Here is a 22,458-nt window from a genome sequence, read left to right on the forward strand (position 1 = left end):
CAGATCTGGGGCTTCTTCTGGGGTTTAACACCTAATTATAGATCACTCACACACACCGGTGGAGTTGTGTCAGTGTGACAGGTAATATGTCCCTCAGATATACTACAGTATGGCTTTCAAGAGGTGGGGGGAAAAAAAAAAAAAAAGAGACACATCTGCAGTCAGTGACACATAATGGAAAACATCTCCACCTTGCTGCAGTGATTGTAGTCCAACAGAATCTCTGCGCTTGCCTTCATCACCCAAAAAAGATCCCCATAATAGGACAAATGAAGCATGAGTGCAGTTTGCCATCATCCCCGGCCGACTGAGGGCAAGCCGGGCCAGAGGTAATAAACTCTGACATTTCCAGTCTTGCTGTGGCAGACTGCATCTGGCTGCACTCAACCCCACCACTCCTTGGTCTGTGCTCTATCCCGACACCTCAGGTCAGTAACTTTGACTCGCTAACCACCCTCATTAGTATTCTAGAAAGCTCCGTGGCAGACATCCAGTTTCTGTGTGGGGAAAACAAAGGCTGGCAGTGTAGTTGCACTGTAGGATTGTGCTTCTTCCAAATAGATGTGATATGAGGGAGAGTGCTGGGGAGAATGGGGAATCGTCTCCGCTATACAAGTCGTAGGCGCCGAGAGAAACTCCTGTAGAAGAGTGTGTCAAAATCTACGGACGGTTTTGTTTGAACTGAGGGGTTGTGGGCAAAGCCTGTACCTGATGAAACCCAACCTAGTACATCCACTCAAGTTCTGTACCTATAAGTATAATGTAAGTATAGTTTTAAGTACTTGTAGTTCCCTTGAATCATAAAATGTTATGCTTCTTTATACCTCTACTTCATTTATTTATGATCTTAAGCGACAAGTAATTTTGCAGGGTGTGATCTATTGGCTCTGCTGTTGCAAAGATGGGCCTGGCTACTGTCCAAAGGAAAAAACACAACCAAGAATCCAGATCTCGGTGCAATGATAAGGCTGAGTGAAACACTTGGTTGTTTTGATAAACAAGTTTTAACGGAGGAACAGACTTTGACACAACACCGGGTGAGTGCCCAGGGCAACAGAATGTCGGTTCACTCTTGATCTACCTCAGTTTTTATCAGCCTCCCTCTTGACCTTCTTTGTCTCCTCCGTCAGCGGCGTTCTTTTTCTTTTACTGCGGTATTACTGTTGATGCCGCTGTCACAAAGTTAACATTAGCAACGTGGCTACAGCTACCCAACCATTAGAAACCTTGTTCTCAGTGCTATGAAAAACGCAACACCTGGTTGTATAGATAAGTAGAAAGGTTTTCTTACTTCCTGATCAAGTAGAAGGCGCTCTCCATTGAGTGAATGCCCATCTGTTTTACCTTGGTTTCTATCACTCTTCATTCTTTCTTGCGTGCTCCATCAGCAAGGTTCCTTATCTTTTACAGTGTAGAGTTTCCACAGTTATTCCAGTTGTTCCACCATTACCTGGGGATAGCAACCAGGGAAAACAATGCCGCTTCCTGTTTTGATTGCACATTGGCAAACTGCACTGTTTCCTTGGTGCCGTGATTTGACCATAGTTTTTCTTGGAAGAATCTGTATTTACCTCACAATGATAAGTTAAAGCAAAAAAATGTCTTTTGCTGATTTAAAGGATAATGAAAATTATTTAGGGTTTTTCAACAATAAAACCACATATTTGCAAGCTGTCCTGAAAGGCTTCTCTATCGCCAATGTTATGGATTGATAGCCAAAGATAGGATAGGAAAATCAGGAAGTACTTAGAGACGACCTAACACAGGGTTTGTTTTTGCCCTGTCATGGCATGTTTTACCATGAAAAGGCAATCAGACTATCAACAGTTTTAACCTCTAAGCAAAATATTCAAAAACAAATGCTCCACCACTGGTTAAAACATAGCGAAATTAGGTTAATATATTCCTGGGAGAGAAAAAACAAACAAACTATAAGAGCGCTGACAGGCAAGAAACGTAAAAATATAAATCTGGACCAATGCCTTCACAGTATGGTGCATGACAAATCCACATTTATGCAAATACATATGCACAAAATCTGCTTGAAAATCATCCGTTTTTTAGGCCCGTGTCATGACGGATCCAAAAAAACCCAGTCCTGCTGCTTTCAATTACTCAACAGAGTGTAGTTAGATTTTTATAGCCCCGAATAAAAGAAATCTAATAAAAACAAATCACAGAGAGAACTGTGTCTTAATGTGATTTATCCACTCACATATTGCCATAACATTTGTTTTGATGGCGTAGTTTAAAAATACAACCGTCCACTTACAAACGCTCTAATGCTCGGCTTTCATGTTGTAGATCAAATGCAGCCGCGAGGGGGGGAAAAAAATGAATGCGCAGATGTTTAAAAAAAAAACACTGTTTCCAGAAAAGATACAGTGTCGGGTCATAACTGCAATTTATCTTTAGCATAAATCCCACATGCGTTCCTTTTTAAATATGTTCCATAAACACTGTCGGCCAACATCGCCAAGCTTATTTATCAAACAAATAGCTTTTGGATGAATCTCCAGGTTAAACAACCTTGCCCCGGCAGTTTAAGCGGCGCTGTTATGCCTTGCCCACTAATTCAGTGACTTGGCCTGCGGTCATGGGATTAAAAGAGATAAGCACTGGTGAATATTCCACCGCTTCTGCAATGGAGGTCTCCCATTTATCACCCAGTGAGACCAGTGAATAATACATGGGCTTGTTCAGTCCACGCACAGTAAAGCAAGGGCACTTGTAGTAAAAAAGTATCGCCCTTGTCTAACCAGTTAGGCCTCCCCGAGGCTGATTCCGACAGGTCTATTTGGAACAGTCTTGTTTGACCTCTCCCCATGTCTTCCCTTGGAGCCATGCGTGCAGCCGATCAATCACTTGATAATACACACACCTCCACGTTCATTTCCATGCTTGCACACACACACACACACTGCTTTATTCTGTCTCTCACAAACACACACGGGCTGCATTGTATCTCTTTCCTATCAAACGTGAACTCTGTGGCCTCGAAACGCGCAGTGATGTCTGGTATGCATGTAAACTAATATCAATATCAAGTCCAACATCACTCGTCTGTGGTGTGCATGGTCTTTCCTCAGTGGCACGGCATTGATCACACCGGAATGACTCTGGATTGCCGCGCACTCCACAGTGAAGAGATGGGATTCATGAAATCCAAATGTTCCAGCAGGTGTCTGCGAGTAACGTCGCGCCCAACTGAGGTCTTTTTCCGCATGGGCTGAATTGACATATAAGCACAGGTCTGCGGCAGGATAAGAGTGGAAGAGGGGAAATGGAGTCCCCAACCATGGGGGATACACAACAGCATGCCCACCATGAGGGATCTGGTTTCATATTGTGTGGAAAACCTTCCCATGGACTGGCGCAGCAGCTTTGGGCGAGATGATTAAGTGCTAAAGTTGCATTTTCTCCTCCAAGCGGGCAGCCCTGAGGCCAGAGAGGCTGCATGATTGCCTCTGTGTGCTACATTACATTGACATGATGGAGAATACTCTCCTGGGGCCTGAAATAATGTAAAAGGAAAGAGGGAGAGAGTGGGGGGAAAGCCCATCCCAGCCTTTTCTGCCGGGACCTCAGAATTCTCTGCGTGCAATCGGATTTGCTGATAGATCTCCCTGCGCCGCCGCCTCAATATTGATGACAGGCAGAGCATTCGCACGCGGGTGCATGGCAGCACACACCGGGGGAGTCCTCTAATCCGATTCTGCTATTAGAGCCTGAGACCTCCCCGCTGGGTGCCTTGAGCCTCCCGGCCCACCGTGACACAGGGAGAGCTCAGCCGTGCCTCCGACGCACAGGTCTGTGAAGAAGACCACAGGAGGATGATTTAGAAGGAGGAGAAAAAAAAGAGGCTAGTCAAATTGGACAAAATGTGTGGTAGTGCATTCCCCCCCCCCCCCCCCTTAACTAATTAGCGAGAGGCTAAAAAAAGCCAAATTTTATAAAACCAAATCCATCAGCCGGACAAGTGGAACAAATGAGTCGACCTCACAGCGGGAGGCAGAGCAGCCTTATTTGTTTGCTTTTTACAACTTGAAGGGCAGACGATGCACGGTCACCCAGCAGCAGCTCACTGAAACTGTCCCCAAAGTTAGAGCGAACGTGAATCTCGGCTTCCTCCTCGTCACTGTGGTTTTTTGGCAGACAGGTCAGAAGCACAAGAGCTTTGATCCACTGCTATCAGCGCAAGTTCCATTTTTGAAGACAGTTTAAACACAAGAAAAAGAGGACATTTCCTTTTTCGGCTCCTCGCTGCTACTTCAGAGCGTTTGGCTTCAGTCTCATAGCTATGAACGGTTATTATCGCCACATGATAGGACCACCCATTATGAGTGCGGCAGCCTGGTTATTACTCAGACAGCTTTGAAACAGACTGACATTTGTCCAATCTTATCTTTCCTCAAATGAATTCAGTCTTGAGAAAGTCTTGGCAGTCCTGGTCGGACTGTGGAGTTGTAAATATAAATGTTTATCTCATTCCTTTCAACTCCTTCACTCCTGGCTGCAAATTCAAATGAAACCAAACCTTTTAAAGGAATAGTGCAACATAATGAGAAATACGCTAGTTTGCTTTCATGCTGTAAGGACTGACTCTCTAGCTGTCCGTTAAATGTGAGGCTAAGGCCAGCGGCCCGTTAGGTTAGTTTAGCATACTGGAAACAAAAAAAAAAACAAAAAAAATGATATCTGTAAAGCTGTTTAATTAACATGGTATATCATGTTTGTTTGGGGGCATCACATGCTGTCTCGCCTTTCTTGCCAAGAACTGAAGAAGCCTCTTGGATGAGAGGTGAAATGTCTTCAAGAAACTGAAACACATCCAGTTGCCTACGACAAAGCACACAAATTACCATGACCTGGATTACTGAGAACCTTCATCAACATATTTCTTGCCAAGAGCTAATTGAGTAGTAGATGATACCACCCTCATGTCTGTACAGTAAATCTGTAAGTGGAGCTAACTGGCAGTTAGCTTAGCATCACAAAGACTGGAAAGATGCAAAAGTATTTATCAACCTTCCAGCAACTCTTAAGCTTACTGAGTAGCTAGCGTTTTATAAGTCATACAAAAGCATTTACTGTGTCACAGGGGGTTATGCTCAGGACTGCAGAGTTTTACTGTTTTTGGTCAAAGATTAGGCTAGTCTGGCTTGTCGCCCAGTAAAATGGTGAAATGATGTAGTATTCCTGGAGGATTAAACAAAAGATATAGATGTAGCATATTATTTATTGGGTTGTAAAGGTGCTGCTAAGCATGTTTAGGTACTTTTTGACAGAGCCAGACTAACTGTTTCCTCCTCTCCAGGCTCTGTGCTATGATAAATTAAACAGCAGCTGGCTTTAGCACCTAGAGTGCTGCTGGATTGAGTTAGAGAACCCAGAACTCAGTTAGTGTTTTAGCAGTTTGTTTTCCCTTGTCTTGAAGTCAGTGGGTCTTTGAATAGGCTTCTGATTAAATGCCTGAAATAGGGTTTATATATAAAATGTTTGAATAAAATAAATCAAATTAAATGTGTTAAATTGAATTATAATGCATTCATCTGTCTCAAAAACGTCACTTGCTAACATGTGGCTAAATGAGACTACATAGGTTGTTCCAGATATTAATTGTCAGCACGCTGGACATGGAGACTCATCTACTTACATCTTTACAGGCCAAATTTAGTTTCAAACCAACTCTAACTTTATAACTGGTAGACTGAATATGTAGAGTGAGTGTGCAGTGGGTTTAGTATAGTGTAGTAGGACTGGAATGCGACTGGAATGTAGTTTGTTTATAGCCTAATGTTAGCGTGTTACTCAAAAATCATTAAGGTGGTTTTCATCCGTGAAGATTACCTTACTTAACAAAATGTGTAAGTATCATAAACTTGTGTTTATGCCACAGAGCCTTTTGTCAGAAATCAAAAATCATGTAGTCTTTTTGACGATGGAACCAGGGTGATGCTAACTTCTGGCTTAGCCAACAGAAATATGTCATCCCTGTAGCACTCTATGCTAAACTATATTAACCAGCTGCTGGTTTTATTATCTTATTTAGTGTACTCTACAGACATGTGAGTGGTGTTGATTTTCTAAACTTACTCTATAACCATTTTACAGCTAATTTAGTTCATATGTGTAAAGTTTTTTTAAACGTGGGTAAAGGGGACAGACCCATTCCGATAGTTTTCTTTTTTTCCATTGTGTCTTGTTTGATGTCATAAACCCTCTAGAAAACAATAGAAAGCAGCATGGAGGCCATGTTAAGGTGGTCACATTAATATCTTTATTTCAGTCTATTTTTCAAACTTCACGCAGACTAAATAATGTTCAAGCACTTAAAGACAGAGACAAATGGAAAAGTATTTATGGACCAAGATTGGGAACATAGCATCACTCAAGAAAAGGAACTAAATTTTGGGTTTCCAACAATCACCCGTGACTACTGCAGAGCCATTTAACCTGGGAATGAATGCCCATAGTATCCCTTCCCACTGAAGACAAAAGGCAGATTATAGGGCTGGTTTAAGAACAAATCAGGTGGTGCGGCAAAAACGCAGGCCCATTCATTTTAATGAGGGTAGTCTGCAGTGGTGCACGGCGTCACGCTGCGGTGGCCAGTCACATAAGCTGGTGAGCAGACCGGCAGCCTAAATAAATGAAACCAAAGTGGATTGTTACACTAGTAGGACCAGCATGCTAGCAAAACAACATAGCATCTTCTCCTTTCGGCAAAACTCACCAAGGGGTTCCCAACACGTCACACACATGGACTGTGGAGACCATGGACACTCCCACACCGCCGCAAAAACCTGCAGCACTTTGTCACACCACCTGATTTGGTCTGAATGTGTGTTTTTGTCCGGTGTGAAAGGTGTACAAAAATGTATTTAGCAACATGTCAAATATCTCTTTCTAGCCAAGCCTAAATACATGATTTTCTGACAAAAGAAGATCCACATAAAAACAAACAAAATTGTTCCAAATTTGGAGTTGTGCAGCTAAACAAAAACCATTTGCAAACTTCTTTGTCAGCAGTTTGAGTTGCAAGGGGATTGTGTGGAAATTAAGGTGCTTTTGGGGCGACTCAGCCCATCTGCTCATCAGCTCCTCAGTGGGGTTAGTGAGAAAGAAAGCCAGTTGAAAAGAACGAGAAAGGGACTTTTTAAACATGGAGAAGGCCCTTCAGGTCTGTATTTACAGCCGTCTCCCATAGTGCTCCTATTTGTCTCCTCCTGGGTGGTGGCATGGGGGAGCCCGTGGCTCTTCACAACATCTGCAGGCATTCTTCCACAGGCCCCCGGAAGCATATAATAAGCCATTACCTCCATCTCTGACAAAAACACACATTTAAACTACAATTACACCCCCTGCCTCCTCCTCTTCATGCATCCCATCTCGTCTCCTCTTCTTCTTCTGTTCTGCAATTCAATTGTTGCCAGCCTGGGACTACACCGTTTAACCCCCCACACCGTCTTTCTCCCATCTTCCCAAGAGATTATAGGAGATGGGCTCACAACTAAAGAGAGAACCCTCAAAGTGAAGATGAGAACACTTATTACAGATGTAAACCCTTTCTTTGAACCGCACACATAAACTCGTAAACACAATTAATAATTTAGATGTATGAAATATTTTTCAACCATAAAATGATGGATATACAAAGTTATGTCCCTTAGGACCTAATAATAACAGATATTCTTCTAATAAAAAGTGTTTCTGGATCTGCAGCTGAACAACAAAACATTATCCCATCCATTGTCCCATCACCATGTGCCTAAAGACACCTTTTATCAGCCATTCTTGCGTTCTTTCATCCTGAAACTGTCAAATTGTGAATGCACACTATAATAATAATACATTTCTCGTTCACAGAGCTGTGACCAGACTATTCTGTGCGAGATGTGGATGAAGTAAAAAGTGCAGATATCAGGTGATCAGTTTCAGTGTATCAGAAAGGGACATCTGTGGAGGGGTAAACAGAAACCAGAGCTATCATCAAATAACAGCAACCCCAGGAAGCCTTTTTCTCTCATTCAGCAGTAGCTAGGCCCAATTTCACAGGCCACACTGTGGCTGAACGGGAAGAAAATGGAAAAAAAAGTAAGAAATCGATTGCTTAGATTGCAGTTGTACTTTTTTCTGTCTCTCCTCCTGTCATTTTACAGTGTTACGCAGTGTTAGAGTGCATTTCCAGCCAGCACAGCGCTGAACCGTAGTAACAGCGCTACCTTTAGGTTTGCAACAATCTCTCGATGCATGCAGCAAATACTGCTTTAAATTAATCCAGGTAGGAATGCGGGCCTAAGATCAGCTGCTGGTGTTGGCTCTGAGTACATGCAAATATCTTTTGTCAAATTGTCAAGTGGTAATGCACCTTCTTCACAGAAAACACTGCTAATGCCTAACTGCTGGTGCTGCTGTCAATTCTCTGCTGTAACATAACTAGTAGTAGTGCGGGTGACCAGGACCTCTTGTGCAGTCCATACAAGAGGTCGTTGACGGTCACATTTTCTGTTATTAAATGTGTACTTGCATTTTCACGATTTTCTAAACTAATTTTCAGCCATTCACCTGTTTAATTTCAATCCAGTATGTGAATGGCAGAGCCAACGCAATAGAAAACGTGTTTAAATACTTGCACTGTATATCGTAGATTTAGGACATGTGCTCACTGCTAGAAGCAACACGAAAATGAAGGCCGCCACCACACGCTATGCAGGACCTCTTGTGCAGTCCATACAAGAGGTCGTTGACGGTCACATTTTCTGTTATTGAATGTGTACTCCAGCAGGCAGGTTTTTAAATTGATTTCAAAAGGCATCCTGCTGTGTACACTAGCAACAAAATTGCAAATGCGACCTAACAGGCAGGAGGGTATTGGTTGAGTGCTCCTCAAGCCTTCCTGTTAGGTCGCACTCGGGGGTCGACACTTTTTGTCTGCCATGATGGCGGCGCGCTGGGGATGCTACTGCTAACGTGAGTTGTCCAAAAACCTTCTTTTTAGTAACTCTGTGTACACAAATAATGTTCTAAATGCTCGTGTTCATGTGTAGAGACCCTGGTGATACTACGAGCAAAGTTTCATGTTGTGTCGAGCCTCCTTAGTGTTTTAAAAATAGCGATTTTGATGCTAGCGTACCAGTGTCCCCGCACTCCATTGAAAATTAGCTTGCCCGAAAACGGAACTACGTTAAACCTAACAGTGCCTCTTTCCTCGTAATTATGCTTTTACACAAAGGTTTGACTCATATTCAATCACAAATAAAGCCTTGGTTGCTTTTTGGCGAGAGTTTCACTTTAAGTGTAAGTGGTGATTGAAGATCTGAGTAAAGTGTCAGTTGAAGTGGAGATACTGGAAGAAGCTGAAAATGAAAGAAACTGTAGAAACTGGAAGTCTGGCTAAAGCACAGTATAAGCACTAGAGCAGGTTGGCTACATCGTCTATAAATAGAAGAAGTTGTGGGAATTTTAGTTTTTGTCCGCCTTAGACCTAAAAGGGTTTGAAATGTTGTACATTGGTGAATAAAGAAACCTTTTTGTTTCAGTGCTGTATCAACAGACTACAGAGCAGCTACTTGTCTCAGGCTACAAGACCGCTCAATTCATCCTTAGCATTCGCCTTAAAAAATTAGTTTTAATTTAACTTATCTGGCCTGGATATGTCAGATCCATTTATTTGTTTGTTAATGTATAGGTCATACAGCAACAGTATTAAATTGAGACTGACTGGAAACCAGTTTTAAGTTCTTTATACTACATTTATATAATAAGAGTTGGCAGGGTTGAAAAACATGTAAAGGAAATGACATGTTGTCATATTAGTCATATTTTTTTAAGCTTTACTAGTGCATTGCCTGTAAGAAAAATATATTCCTATAGAAAAGTGGGAGGTTAAGGAGCTTTTTCATTGATGGCCAAATGAGGCTGTGTTTGAAGGTGGGACGTCAGGGATATTTGGGTTTGTTGTGAAATCCGATATTCCAAGATATAGCCTAATTGGCTTTTTATTTTGCCATTATATTTCACCTTAAAAATTGTTTACTTGGTGTCATTATTTTCAGCACAACCTCACATGTGTGACTGTACAGGTTTTTTTATTTTGACAGACTGTATTAACACAATGGACCTAAAATCACAAAAAAAACATAAAATCCGAGTAGAAAAGGTTCGATTTTTTTACTGTGAAAACCACAAATATATTTTACAAACCATTTTTTATTACTTATAATGCAAAAATAAATTGTTTGCTAAATATGTGCATACATTTAAAAAAATTACAAAGTTTTATGTAACTATTTACATTTAAATGCAGGCAATGCTCATTCAGCAGTCTCCTCATTGTCTTGCTTAATTAAACAAAAAACCGACTCCACTACACACTAAACACACTACACCAAACACTACATAACACACTAACTACACACTCCAAACACGCTAAATGTCACAAATCTCTCAACTCTCAATATCGCTGTCTATACACCGACCGTCGTTGCCTGTCATTCATCCGCCTACGTCCCTCCCACAACTTCCTGTTCCTCAACAACCAAACTTGCTGCTTGGACACTTTCGTGACAAAAGCCCGTTTTTACCGTTTCTTCCTGCACCAGACACAAAGCAAACGTGACGGCAATGTTCGCGAAAAAGCGTGGCGGACATTATTTACCCTAAGTCCAGTTTTGGACGTGCCGGTGCGTCCGGTCCATTACCTCGGAAGGTGGGCCGTGTAGGTTGGCTAGCAACTAGCAGCTAGCTACATACGAACATCCACAGATTCCGATTCCACTTTGTTGTCCGCGCATCTCCGGATCTCCTCAGACCCGAACAGACTCGGTCCGGACTCTTTTAGTCTCATTAATACACAACAGTCAGTTTAGACGCACAGAACAGAACAGAACGGGACCGAACCGCCGGCAAAATCCCGGTCCAGCTCACGGTGCTGCAGGTATAAATCTGCTTGTTTCTAAGGTGGGCTCTGCAGTGATTGACTCTGGTGCGCAGGTGACTGTGGTGGCTCCGGTGGATAATAATTGCTGAAATGGTAAAACATTTATGAAATAATTTATTAATGGTATCATTGCAGTCCAAACAAATGCGACGTTGCACACCCTTGAACCACGCAGCAGCCATGTTGAAACTCTCAGGTCAGTCTGATCCTGATCCGCAGAGATATTTGAGGCATACACACACACACACACAGACAGACAGACAGACAGAGATTCCACACAACTGAGAGGATATTGCTTTAATCCACCATATTTGAAAGAAGCAACACAAATAGAGAACCGAGGTCATGCCCCTTCCTGTGGAACCCATGGGACCTTATTTTGGAAAAACTTTGCATAGAAAAACACTTTTTTTATTTGATTCCACTTGAATTGTGCCATGACTCATATATACAATGTTTTATCAATTCAGAAGATAAGTTTTCAAGTCAAGATAGTCTCCGATTGTCGTTATTAAAATGTGGTGTGTGGCCATGTGGTTTTGTGTTAAACCGCTCAGTAAACTATATCATCTCGCTCAACACACGTCACCAACACCAGCGTGGCCACCAACTCGTTTCAGAAAAGGTACTACAAAAGATGTAAGCCCCATATAATCTGATCATATTGACAACAATAACTATCTGAAATGGTAGTTTGTCAGTTCTGTGAACTGCTAATATACAGGAGCAGCTCCAAGATGTTTAGTTACGTGTTTTGGTGAGCGTTCAACGAGATGACGTACCTAACAGAACGGTAGGCTGCGTAGTCCTTATAATTGTATGTATTTTCACATTCTGATATATCAATAATTTTGTGACGCTCTACGACTTTATTGACTTTGAAAATTATCACACTTTTAGATTAAAAAAGGATTTGTCTGTCTCTATTCACTACCATACAAAGTTTTTCTGAATAAAGGTCCCATTGGGCAAACAGGAAGGGGCGTGACCTCCGCTCTTTATATCACAGTGAAATGTGTGAGCGTCAGCAGCAGACTGGTGCTTTGGATATTCAAAAGACACAATTTGTGATGCTAATCATTAACATCATCAGACAGCCTTGTGTAATTATTCCAACAAATAAATTAATTTTAAATGAAAATCAGCGGATATTAAATGCCAGCACAGTCATACATAGGAATTACATGGCGATGGTAGTGTTCAATGAGCAGCAATTATCCATTTCTCTTGACAGCGTGAGGATGCAGATGCTGCCACATGTTGTGAATGTCAAAAGACCCGTCGTGGCACAAACTCCCGACTGGACTCTGATAGAAAGCTCAAATTGCTATGAATTATCAACTGCCATCGCTGCAAAGGGCACTTCCTCATTATTGCTGACAGTTTGTGTAAAGAGCCCGAAATATGCAATCAACATAATAATAGAGAATTTACATGAAACAGTCAAGTTGGACCTAATTAGTAGATGAAAAATGCATGTTTCCCCCAGCAATTATTAATAATTAATCTCAAATGTTCCCTTTGGATAGAGAGATTTGTTAATGCTGCTAACGTGTTCATGTTAAAACGAAATAATTGCTGTACATTAGTTAAAGTGAGTAATGCTATGGTATATTATTGACCCGCTGATGATATACTGTGGCACTGAAACAACTGACATTATGATTGAATGGTGGCCTAAAAACGTACTTTTGCGATGCCATGCTGGGCGTGCCCTCTGTAACTACCATGGCTGTGGTCGGAAACTAAATGTAGTTTGGGTGGGTTGATGTTTGTCAGTATTGCTCAATTTTGATCTTAGCAAACTCAGCTAAATCTGTCGTAGCACAAATGACAGGCTGAGTGGTCACAGAATACAGTTCCTGTGGACAAACCATTTCAGACTTCCAGTACAAAATATCATTACTATATTTATATGACAGGCTGTGTTACATAAAACTAGAAATATAACCTAAATATGAAACATATTTCTACACTAGTTCTCTCACAGAAGGAATGGATGTAAATTTATCATAATAGAAAGTAAGGAAAAAAATATTCAATGGCTTGGTGTGACCAGAGGGCATTCTCCATCCACTGTTACCGTCAGTACACTCAATATTTTACCCTCCCAGACAAGGTTATGATACCAGGCTGAATAAACCCACCTCAACACAATTTATTCACTTTGAAGATGTGAAATACAGTAAAGTTTGCTGGCCCTTTCAAGCCAACATAATTGATCTAACGCCCATGGCCTGCTATGTGATAAATAATAGATGTAATAAGAGGTTCTTTGAACTGAATTATGAAAACATTTCTGCCAAAATAGAAATTTCTTTTAAATGCATGGTCTTATTGCCTTATCATGAAATGCTCACACACCAAATTAACAAGTTGAATAAATGTATAAATAAGGTTAGGCTTTTGAAAATGTATTTTATGTGGACATAAAAAAAAGGATATCTTGGAAAGTGCACTTTTTAAATCAATCTTTGGAATACAGCACCAATAGTTTATGTGAGAAATTCAAAGGATAATTTCCCCCAAAAATGAATATTCAGTTATTATCTACTCGCCCTCATGCCTATGCTCAGTCATGTGAAGTTTCATAAGCTACAAAAGATTTCTGGAGCTTCACTAAATACTATTGCAGCATTCTCCTTAACAACTGAATCAGTTGATGATCAACCTCTTGATGTGGTCTGTCATTTGTTTCACCACATACCTGTATCAAGAACAATCTGAATATTTGAAAAATCTACTGATCTTAAGATTTGAATTTTACGATAATGAGTCACCCTCGGTACATATATGAAAGGGATGTTAAATCATTGTTAATAGACCACAAATGACCACGGGTGATTAGTCGTAGTGAAATCACCACAGACAGTGAATTGATCTAGCTCAAGTCACTGTTTTGAGGACTTGTAACTTGAACTGACAGAAAATAAATAACTTGACTTAGACTTGGAAGTTAAAGACTCGGGACTTGACTTAGACATGATGACCCGCATGACTTGTTTGTGTTCATTTGATGTTTTCATTACTATCTCTTTTTATAGTCCAGCTGTCCATTTTTCCCTGTTTAAAAAGTTACGTGGAGGGATTATTTTATTGAAGAAATTAAGAAATAAATAAGCTTTAATAAATGTATTTGTTTTCTGTCGATTGCATTTATTTAACTGATACTCAGTTATGACAAAAATACAATTCTTCATCATCATCATCATCATCATTGTTGAACTGGTAACATAAATTATGTTTGAGTTACGTCATTATTCGACAGGTATTGGCACCTTGTTTTTTCTCCTTATGAAGATGGAGAACTGTAGGTTAGACGACAGAATATTGGGAAGGGGAAGGGATGTGACTTGGGACCTGACATGGGACTTGACCCGCCCAAGAAAAAAGGACTCGGGTCATGCTTTAAACTTTGACCGAATGACTTGTCTGGAAATCACAAAGCAACTAATAGGATAGTAATTTTGATTGACATTCTTTGTGAGAGTAGTTTCATTTTTAATACGCTGTCACAAATAACTGCTGTTTTATTTATTATTTATCGAGTTTGTTTATCCTACCTCGCCTAAATGAGCAGGCTATATAGGGATTAATGAAAAGAAAATAAACCCCCCAACACCTGCTTCAGTGGACTGCTCTGACTCTCTGGTTGATCGTGGAGTGTTGTGTTTAATTCCCTTGCTGAGAGTAATTTCCTCACACAGCCACCAACTTTTTTTCCCCCTATTTCAGATGGCAGGAACGTGATTGGCTGTGAGATGCGAGCTTCTCTTGCGATTGGCTGTTCCTTGTTTCCGGGGCTCCGCTGTGCACTCACTGACGTTTCTCGGTCTGCCCCGAGATAGACCGGAGAGAATGGCTGCCAGTGGAGGTTAGCAAAAAAAATCTTCATTGTTTTGTATAGTAATCAGACTCAAACGACGCCTTTTAAAGTTGCAATTCGTGTGTTTATGTGTTCGCAGAGTGTGGTATTACAGACTAATGGAAAGAGTCATGACATGTTGCATTCGTGTTAAAAGGGGTCAGGCTCTAAACGACTCCTCAAAAGTGTTGGTTATCGTTAGCCTCGCCGTGTAGCTAATGTTAGCTGTCTGGCTAACTTTCGGCCGGTTAGCTCGCTACCCACAGCTGATTGTGTAAACACTTGTTTATGACAAGAGACAAAGGTTAGACAAGTGGTAGTTATAGTTACCGTGGCCAATATTACTGTACCAGTCTTTGCTAAATACTGTTATGTTTCTCTCAGATAGGAACGTTAAGACTGGGATGAGTTTTATCGCCCTTAATATCTCGTAATGTTGTGTCAAAGAACGCTTGCTAACATTAGCTTGGCTACTAGCTATCTGCTAAAAGTTAAGCTTGCACGTCAACTAGCCAGCGTAACCGCGAGCATTGCTTGTCTTCGTGAAAACAAAACACTCGGACGAACCATACCACAGCTCGACAACGAACTAGTTTGTATTCTTCAAGTTGGCGTTCAGTCTAACCGCATTAGCCACCTACTCGGGTACGGCAGTCACCGGGCAGTGTTGTGAGATGTTAGCAAGCTAGCTTACCACCTGGCGAGACAGTAGTTCTCTATTCACTCATCGCGAGCCTTTGTCCTGTCAAGGAGTTAGCGTCGCACACCTCGTGTATTTGTTGGAAAAGTTTGTGTTTCTTAGCAGCTGGGAATATAAGACTACAGCGATAGGTTACAGAAGGCACGAAGTTGGGGTGCCACTTGTATAACTTGCCACAGTACGTGTGATAAGAGACATGCTGACTATGTAAAACCAACTAAAGGGGACCACCACTGGACCCACGAGTTTACAGGCCCATATGTAATCCGTATGTCCTGAGTCGGTTTGTGAAAACATGAGAAACTTTGGCCTTAAGTCAGGAAAAAAATGCATGTAGAAAAAACAAGTGCACTATGATAACTGTGCCAAATATTGTCTTGACCCATATACAACGTAAATTCTAATACCAGATGAGATTTTAGTTTGTGACATCTTTGTTGAAACCAGAATATAATATATACCTATCCCACTTAAGAACATTCAGTGACCTTTGCAGTTTTAATTTACTGTGCTTAACTTTTCTTTGTAAAATATTTTTGGGTTTTATTTTTGACATGTATATTTGTAATCATTATTGTCCGTATTTAATCATACAGACATCGTTGATGATGTCATCATCAATCCATCATCACTAATCTGTGCTTAATTGTGTGTTTCCATTAGACTGAACACTTAAAATAACATGGTTTCAAATGCTAACAGTTAGTTTTTGATGACCCTCTATGAAATCACTTTTAATTTCATTTTGTTTTATTGGAGTCTCATCAAGTCTTTAACTCTTTTTTACTGCACACATTATTTCAAAAGGTGCTGTGGTGATATGTGTTTCTTTCTCTGTGTACTGTGTTGTTCAGAGGTAGGGAAACTGTTACAAGTACAAAATGGGACACCTCCGAGCACCAACTACAACGGGGTAGATGCTGTTCATGCCTGTAACATCCTTCAGCAGCTCAAAGCCTTGTATGATGAAGCACAGCTCACAGATATCGTCGTAGAAGTGGACCATGGCAAGACATTCTCCTGTCACCGAAATGTCCTTGCAGCAATCAGCCCATATTTTAGGTAACTGATGTGTGATAATATTCAGCTCAAATTTCCTTGTCCAGTTTTACCAAGATTAAACCATAATGCAGTCGTTACAGCAGAATTGAGTAATATATTTATGCTTTCTCCGTCATCACCACCAGGTCCATGTTCACCAGTGGCCTTACAGAGAGCAGCCAGCGTGAGGTCAGAATTGTTGGGGTGGAATCTGAATCCATGCACCTCGTCCTAGACTATGCCTACACATCCAGGGTTACGCTTTCTGAGTCCAATGTCCAGGCCCTGTTCACTGCAGCCAGCATTTTCCAGATTCCTGCCTTGCAGGATCAGTGTGCCCAGTTCATGATCAGCAGGCTTGACCCCCAGAACTGTATTGGGGTCTACATGTTTGCTGATGCCTATGGACACCAGGAGCTGAGAGAACGCTCTCAGGACTACATCCGCAAGAAGGTCAGTAACTTGAGCAATAGGTTCCATTCTTAAAAGTTCATTGCATTGTGATTTAATGATTATGTTTGCTGCTATTTTAGACCTTTTTCTTGTTTTTCGAAGACATTGTTTTACTATGGTCTTGTAAGACTGTTTTGTTTTTGCTGTTTTTGTGCTAGTTCTTGTGTGTGTCATGGGAGCAAGAGTTCCTCCAGATGACCAAGGAGCAGCTTGTCAGCATTTTGAACAATGATGACCTCAACGTGGAGAAAGAAGAACATGTCTATGAGAGCATTGTCCGCTGGCTGGAGCATGACCTGTCTGGCCGTGAGGCCCACCTACCTGAGGTTTTTTCCCAGTGCATCCGCCTGCCCTTGCTGGATGAGGCCTTCCTCGGTCGGATACCTGCCCCCTTCGCTTGTGCCCTGTCCCTGTCTAAGGACCCTTCTGAGGCCAAAGCCCGCCTCACTGGCTCCAATGGTTGCCCACAACGCCTGGGTATGACTGCTTCTGAGATGGTCATCTGCTTTGACGCAGCTCACAAACACTCAGGGAAGAAGCAGACGGTGCCTTGTCTGGACACAGCCACGGGACGGGTGTTTAAGCTCTGCAAACCACCTAATGATCTCCGGGAGGTTGGCATCTTGGTGTCCTCAGAGAATGACATCTTCATTGCTGGAGGTTACAGACCGAGCAACAGTGAGGTGTCCATAGACCATCGCGCAGAGAGCGACTTCTGGCAGTATGAACACGCGGGCAATCGATGGCTTCCACGCGCACCTCTGCTCAGAGCGAGGATAGGCTGCAGGCTAAGTCACTGCTGTGGGAAGCTTTATGCACTGGGAGGCAGAGTATATGAAGGTGACGGGCGAAATGCATTAAAGTCAGTAGAGTGCTATGATGCCCGGGACAACTGTTGGACAGCAGTCAGTCCTATGCCAGTGGCCATGGAGTTTCACAGTGCTGTGGAGTACAGGGATCGCATCTATGTCCTCCAAGGTGAGCTTATGATGGTTAAGTGACACTAAGCCATCTCAACAGTGGACTGAAGATGACCTCGATAATGTTGTATTTGTTATTAATTCACCACTGCTGTCAGTAACAATAATATTTTTCCCCCTGCAGGAGAATACTTCTTCTGCTTTGATCCCCGTAAGGACTATTGGAGTCATCTTGCCCCGATGAGCGTCCCTCGAAGTCAGGGTCTGGCTGCCTTGTATAAAAACTGCATCTACTACATCGCTGGCATCTGCAGGAACCACCAGCGCACCTTCACTGTGGAGGTCTACGACATCGAGAAGAACACATGGAGTCGGAAGAAAGATCTGCCCTTTGACCAAGCCACAAGCCCGTATATTAAGGCCATGCTGCTGCAAGGCAAGCTACACCTGTTTGTGCGAGCAACACAGGTCATGGTTGAGGAGCTCGTGTTTCGTACCAGCCGCAAGAACTCCCTTTACCAGTATGACGACGATGCAGACGTATGGACCAAAGTCTATGAGACACCTGACCGCCTCTGGGATCTGGGTCGCCATTTTGAATGTGCGGTGGCCAAACTTTACCCACAGTGTCTACAGAAAGTGCTTTGAGGTAGCTGGTATTGTGAACCCAATCTATGAGGCAGAGGGGAGTAAGCGTGGTCCTGCCTGCCCTGTGCCTGGTGTTACCTTAGGTTTGCACCACAAGGACCATTTTTGGTTAAGTCTTAAGTCGTTCAAACTTTGGTTTAACATGATCAAAACGGGGGTGCTTTCAAAGATTGCAGTATTTTTTTTTCTTTCTTTCCAGACGGCACCAGCTACCCACACTGATGCTTGTTTAACAAAACCGTACAATGAATCATAAGTGCAATTATCCTATTTTTTGCTTGTTGTTGAGCCATGTTGTTCTATTTTTGTTTTAAAAACGTATTATAGTTAATGATTTTTACAAATGATAAGCATGCGAATGAGGGTATTGGCAGGATAAAAGTGCCCTCTGGAGATATGGATGCTACATGTCAGCATAAAGTGAAAATCTATATATATAAATAACTATATAAACTATATATTCATACGGGTAAGATGAGTACCTAGCTCATTAGTAGGTTGCTGGCTCTGAGGTTTGTGTGTTTGGTATTTTTTTTTCTATTCTGTGCTCAAGTCTCTCTTCAGCTTATTTTATAGAACAGTTTTAATTTGAAGTGTGCTTGTGATTTACATTACCATAGTGTTTTTTGAAGCTTGAAGCTTGTATGATATTTTCTACAGCCCTCTCTTCCCTCACATGTGTCAGTGTGTCAAACAATACACTATGTGTGGCTTCCGAGCTATTTTTAAGTTTAGTTTGAGATTTCAGTTGCGTGGGAAGGCTCGTGCCTCCCGCTCTTTTCAGTTGGCATCCATTTTGTGTCACATTGCGAAGACAACTTAAGTGAAATGTTAGATAACTCACTCTCCACATTGGAGAAATAAGGACGGAGTCAAATTTGTGGCAACACTAAGTGGAACGTTCAGACCAACTAACAGGCTTACCTCAGAAACTTCAGATCTATTTGATTAGGAGAAAAGGGACATTTCAGGCCATTGTGTTGATGAAGCAACAGTGTGAAAAGCTCAGCTCAGCATTGAGCTCTCTTGAGGTTGTTTTTTGACTCTGGATTATAATTGAAAAAGGTTGAAAGAGCCTTCCTCTTAAATGCCAAAAAGCATTTGAGGTCTTGTCATAGTTGATCTGGACATTGAAAATAATTTTGTGGTAGCAATAAGTCATGGAACTGTGATTAGGCTATATTACATTATATTACCTTAGTGAAAGTGCATTAAGTGTTTTGTGTGCTTGTCTCTGCTAGTGAAAATCAAGGTAGTTCCAATAATGATTGTGTGGCTGTTGCATGGGTGCAGGCTTGAAGTGAATCGTAATTTAGTGCAGATCATTTCGGATGCCAATGTGCCTGTGGCTTGAAGTGGGGCATCAGGATTTAAAAAAAAAAAAAACTGTTCCCCCTGACGAAGAATATCTGAAAAGTCTTACTCAGCGTTGCACTGAATCACTCTCCACTTCAGCAGTCCTCAACTGCAAACTTTTCCGAAGCACCCTCCAGAACAAGCGGACTATACAAACGTGCGAGGGTGGCCCGGATTGTGTGCTAATTCATCCAACAGCCATGAATCCGTCTTTACACACCATCACACAGAGGACGCAATATGTTGGTGCTGCTTTTTCTTTTGTTCTTTTTTTTTTTTTTGACAATCTTGTATAGAAGAATTAATACCACCACTGAGTGGCGTTCCCTGTGAAAGTGTGACATTTTCAGTGCCGTCAATTTCCTCATGCAGGTTCCTGTGTCATCTTTGCACTACACATCTCCCTTGTATCTTATCTTGACGAAGAGTGCCCCTCTATATTATGCGAAAGGTTTTATGAACCACTCAGCAATCATCAAGAGATTTACACAGAAAATGAACACCAGAAGAGTCACATTCAGCATAGACTTGAGGATATAACTTCTCCAAGAGAAGATCCACTGTTGACTTTGAGCTTATTTTGAATTGACCCATCTTGGATAATGCCCTCAAAACAATCCTCATCGAGCGTGAGAGAAGGTTTGAGCTTCATCCACCTGTCTACAGACGGCCATTTGAGAACCAGGAACGGAGAACTCTCAGGATTTCTACTGATACACAGTACTGTATTTAAATGATTTTGTTATGTGTAATATACTGTACTATAGGTTTGCTGTACTTGCACAGTTTTTTAAACTTCTCTTCAGTTTCTTTTATAACTTGAAAAAAAAATAGATGTGATTTTCTTTTTGTTGTCTCCAGTGGCTGTTTTTTTTTCCCCTTTTCTTTATGTAATTACCTATTTAGTTATGGTAGAGTAATCCTGCTCTGTAAAAAAAAAAAATGATTACCCACACGAGTGATACATTTTGATTTATTTTCTCCTCTGTTGTACAGTAGTATTTCTTTGTAACACCTCACCGAAACTAAGCATTACAGATCAAGTAACTACATTGTTACGTCATGTTTCAAACACCAGTCATGTAATACAACAAGCTACAATTTAAAAGAAAAAAAGAACAGCTCTCAATGTTCAGATTTAGTGGCCTTTGGGCTGCGATACATAGCTCATCTTGGTCATCTACATGCATCGCTCACGGGTGCTATTACATTGTGTTCTTTGTGCATTTTCCTCCTTTTACTTCGCTGGTTTGTCTGTTTTGGGTTATAGTGGTGGTTGAGCTCAACTGTGAAATTCACATTGCACATAATTTGAAAAATAAAACTATTAAAGGTGAAATTCATTCATTTATTCTTCATTAGCATGCATGCTACTGTTTTTGTCACACTCCTGTCAGTAGGCAGTCACAGGACATGAGCAGACTCTTTTCACGGCAGACATTTTGACACACGTCAAAGCAGGAGAAGCTCAGGTGTGAACGTTAATGTAGGGTGTCCCAGTAGGCCATGTTTGTGTTCTGGTATTGTGCATGCTCACACACCAAGAACCTAAAATAAGAGGAACTGTCATTACGTCACTGAATCTTTCTTTTGGTGGCAGACTGTGGTGACAGCTGTATTTAAGACTATTTGAGACACATGGAGAAACACTAGAACCCGATATGTTGGGTCATCGTATGACTGAGGATAAAATTACTCTGGAAAATTAAAGATCACACATCAGAGTAGTTTAACAACAGTCTTCTTTCCCCAAATGATTGACAGGGCTGATGATAGTGGGACCAAACTTTTGCTGATTAAACTGCAATTACACTGCAAACGAGCTTTCCACAAAGACATAGAGAAAAGAACACCGTGACGATAATAAAATAAGTCATTGGCTCACTCTGTGAAGGGTGTCCTTTCATTTTCTGGAGGCATCTCTTCGTCAGAAGTCATATGACATAGATATGTTGGGTCACCACAGTCGAAGCCAGATACAGTGTTGTAATGACCCTTTTTTAATGTTCCCTGCGAGAACCCAGGAATTAACTTGTCTAAATGTCACAAAAAACAGCATTAATGGTATAAATTCCACTTTTTTTTGTCATAATGTCTGCCATGAAAAGGTTTTGTTGGGTGTTGACAAGTCAACAAGTCGACACACTTTTGTGGTGTGTGACAGAAAACAAATGACTTGTGATCTGACCTGGAAATGAAAGACTTATGACTGGAGACATGATAGCCCAGATCACTTTTCTGTGTTCATTTTATGTAATAAATATAGTTCTTTATGTTTTCATCTGTGCCCAATCTACTGAAAGGATTTCCATGAAATTGGATGGAGGATGGATCCAGGCCCAGAATAGACCCCATTAGATTTGGTGCTGATACAGATAAAGGGAGGATCCAGGAATTGTATTCTCACTTTCTTTAACATTGTGAACTGGGGCATGTTTTTTATTTTAATCTTAAAAAAAAAACAAAAAAATAAATGTTTTCATTACAGTAAATAATGCATGGATCTTGATGAAAAAACAAAAAATCTGATTTA

At 41.3% G+C, this 22,458-nt stretch overlaps 1 protein-coding gene across 1 annotated transcript; it reads left to right on the forward strand.

Annotated features, from left to right (window-relative positions):
• The first annotated feature begins 14,800 nt into the window (after positions 1-14,800).
• kbtbd8 (kelch repeat and BTB (POZ) domain containing 8) lies at positions 14,801-21,264 on the forward strand. The gene is made up of 5 exons (XM_030421361.1): positions 14,801-14,816; positions 16,362-16,569; positions 16,695-17,001; positions 17,160-17,979; positions 18,106-21,264. Exons 1-5 carry the CDS (start codon positions 14,801-14,803, stop codon positions 18,567-18,569), a joined length of 1,815 nt encoding a protein of 604 aa, XP_030277221.1. The 3' UTR covers positions 18,570-21,264.
• Positions 21,265-22,458: the final 1,194 nt, after the last annotated feature.

Source organism: Sparus aurata, chromosome 6 (assembly GCF_900880675.1).
Source record: "Sparus aurata chromosome 6, fSpaAur1.1, whole genome shotgun sequence".
Classification (NCBI taxonomy): Eukaryota; Metazoa; Chordata; class Actinopteri; order Spariformes; family Sparidae; genus Sparus; species Sparus aurata.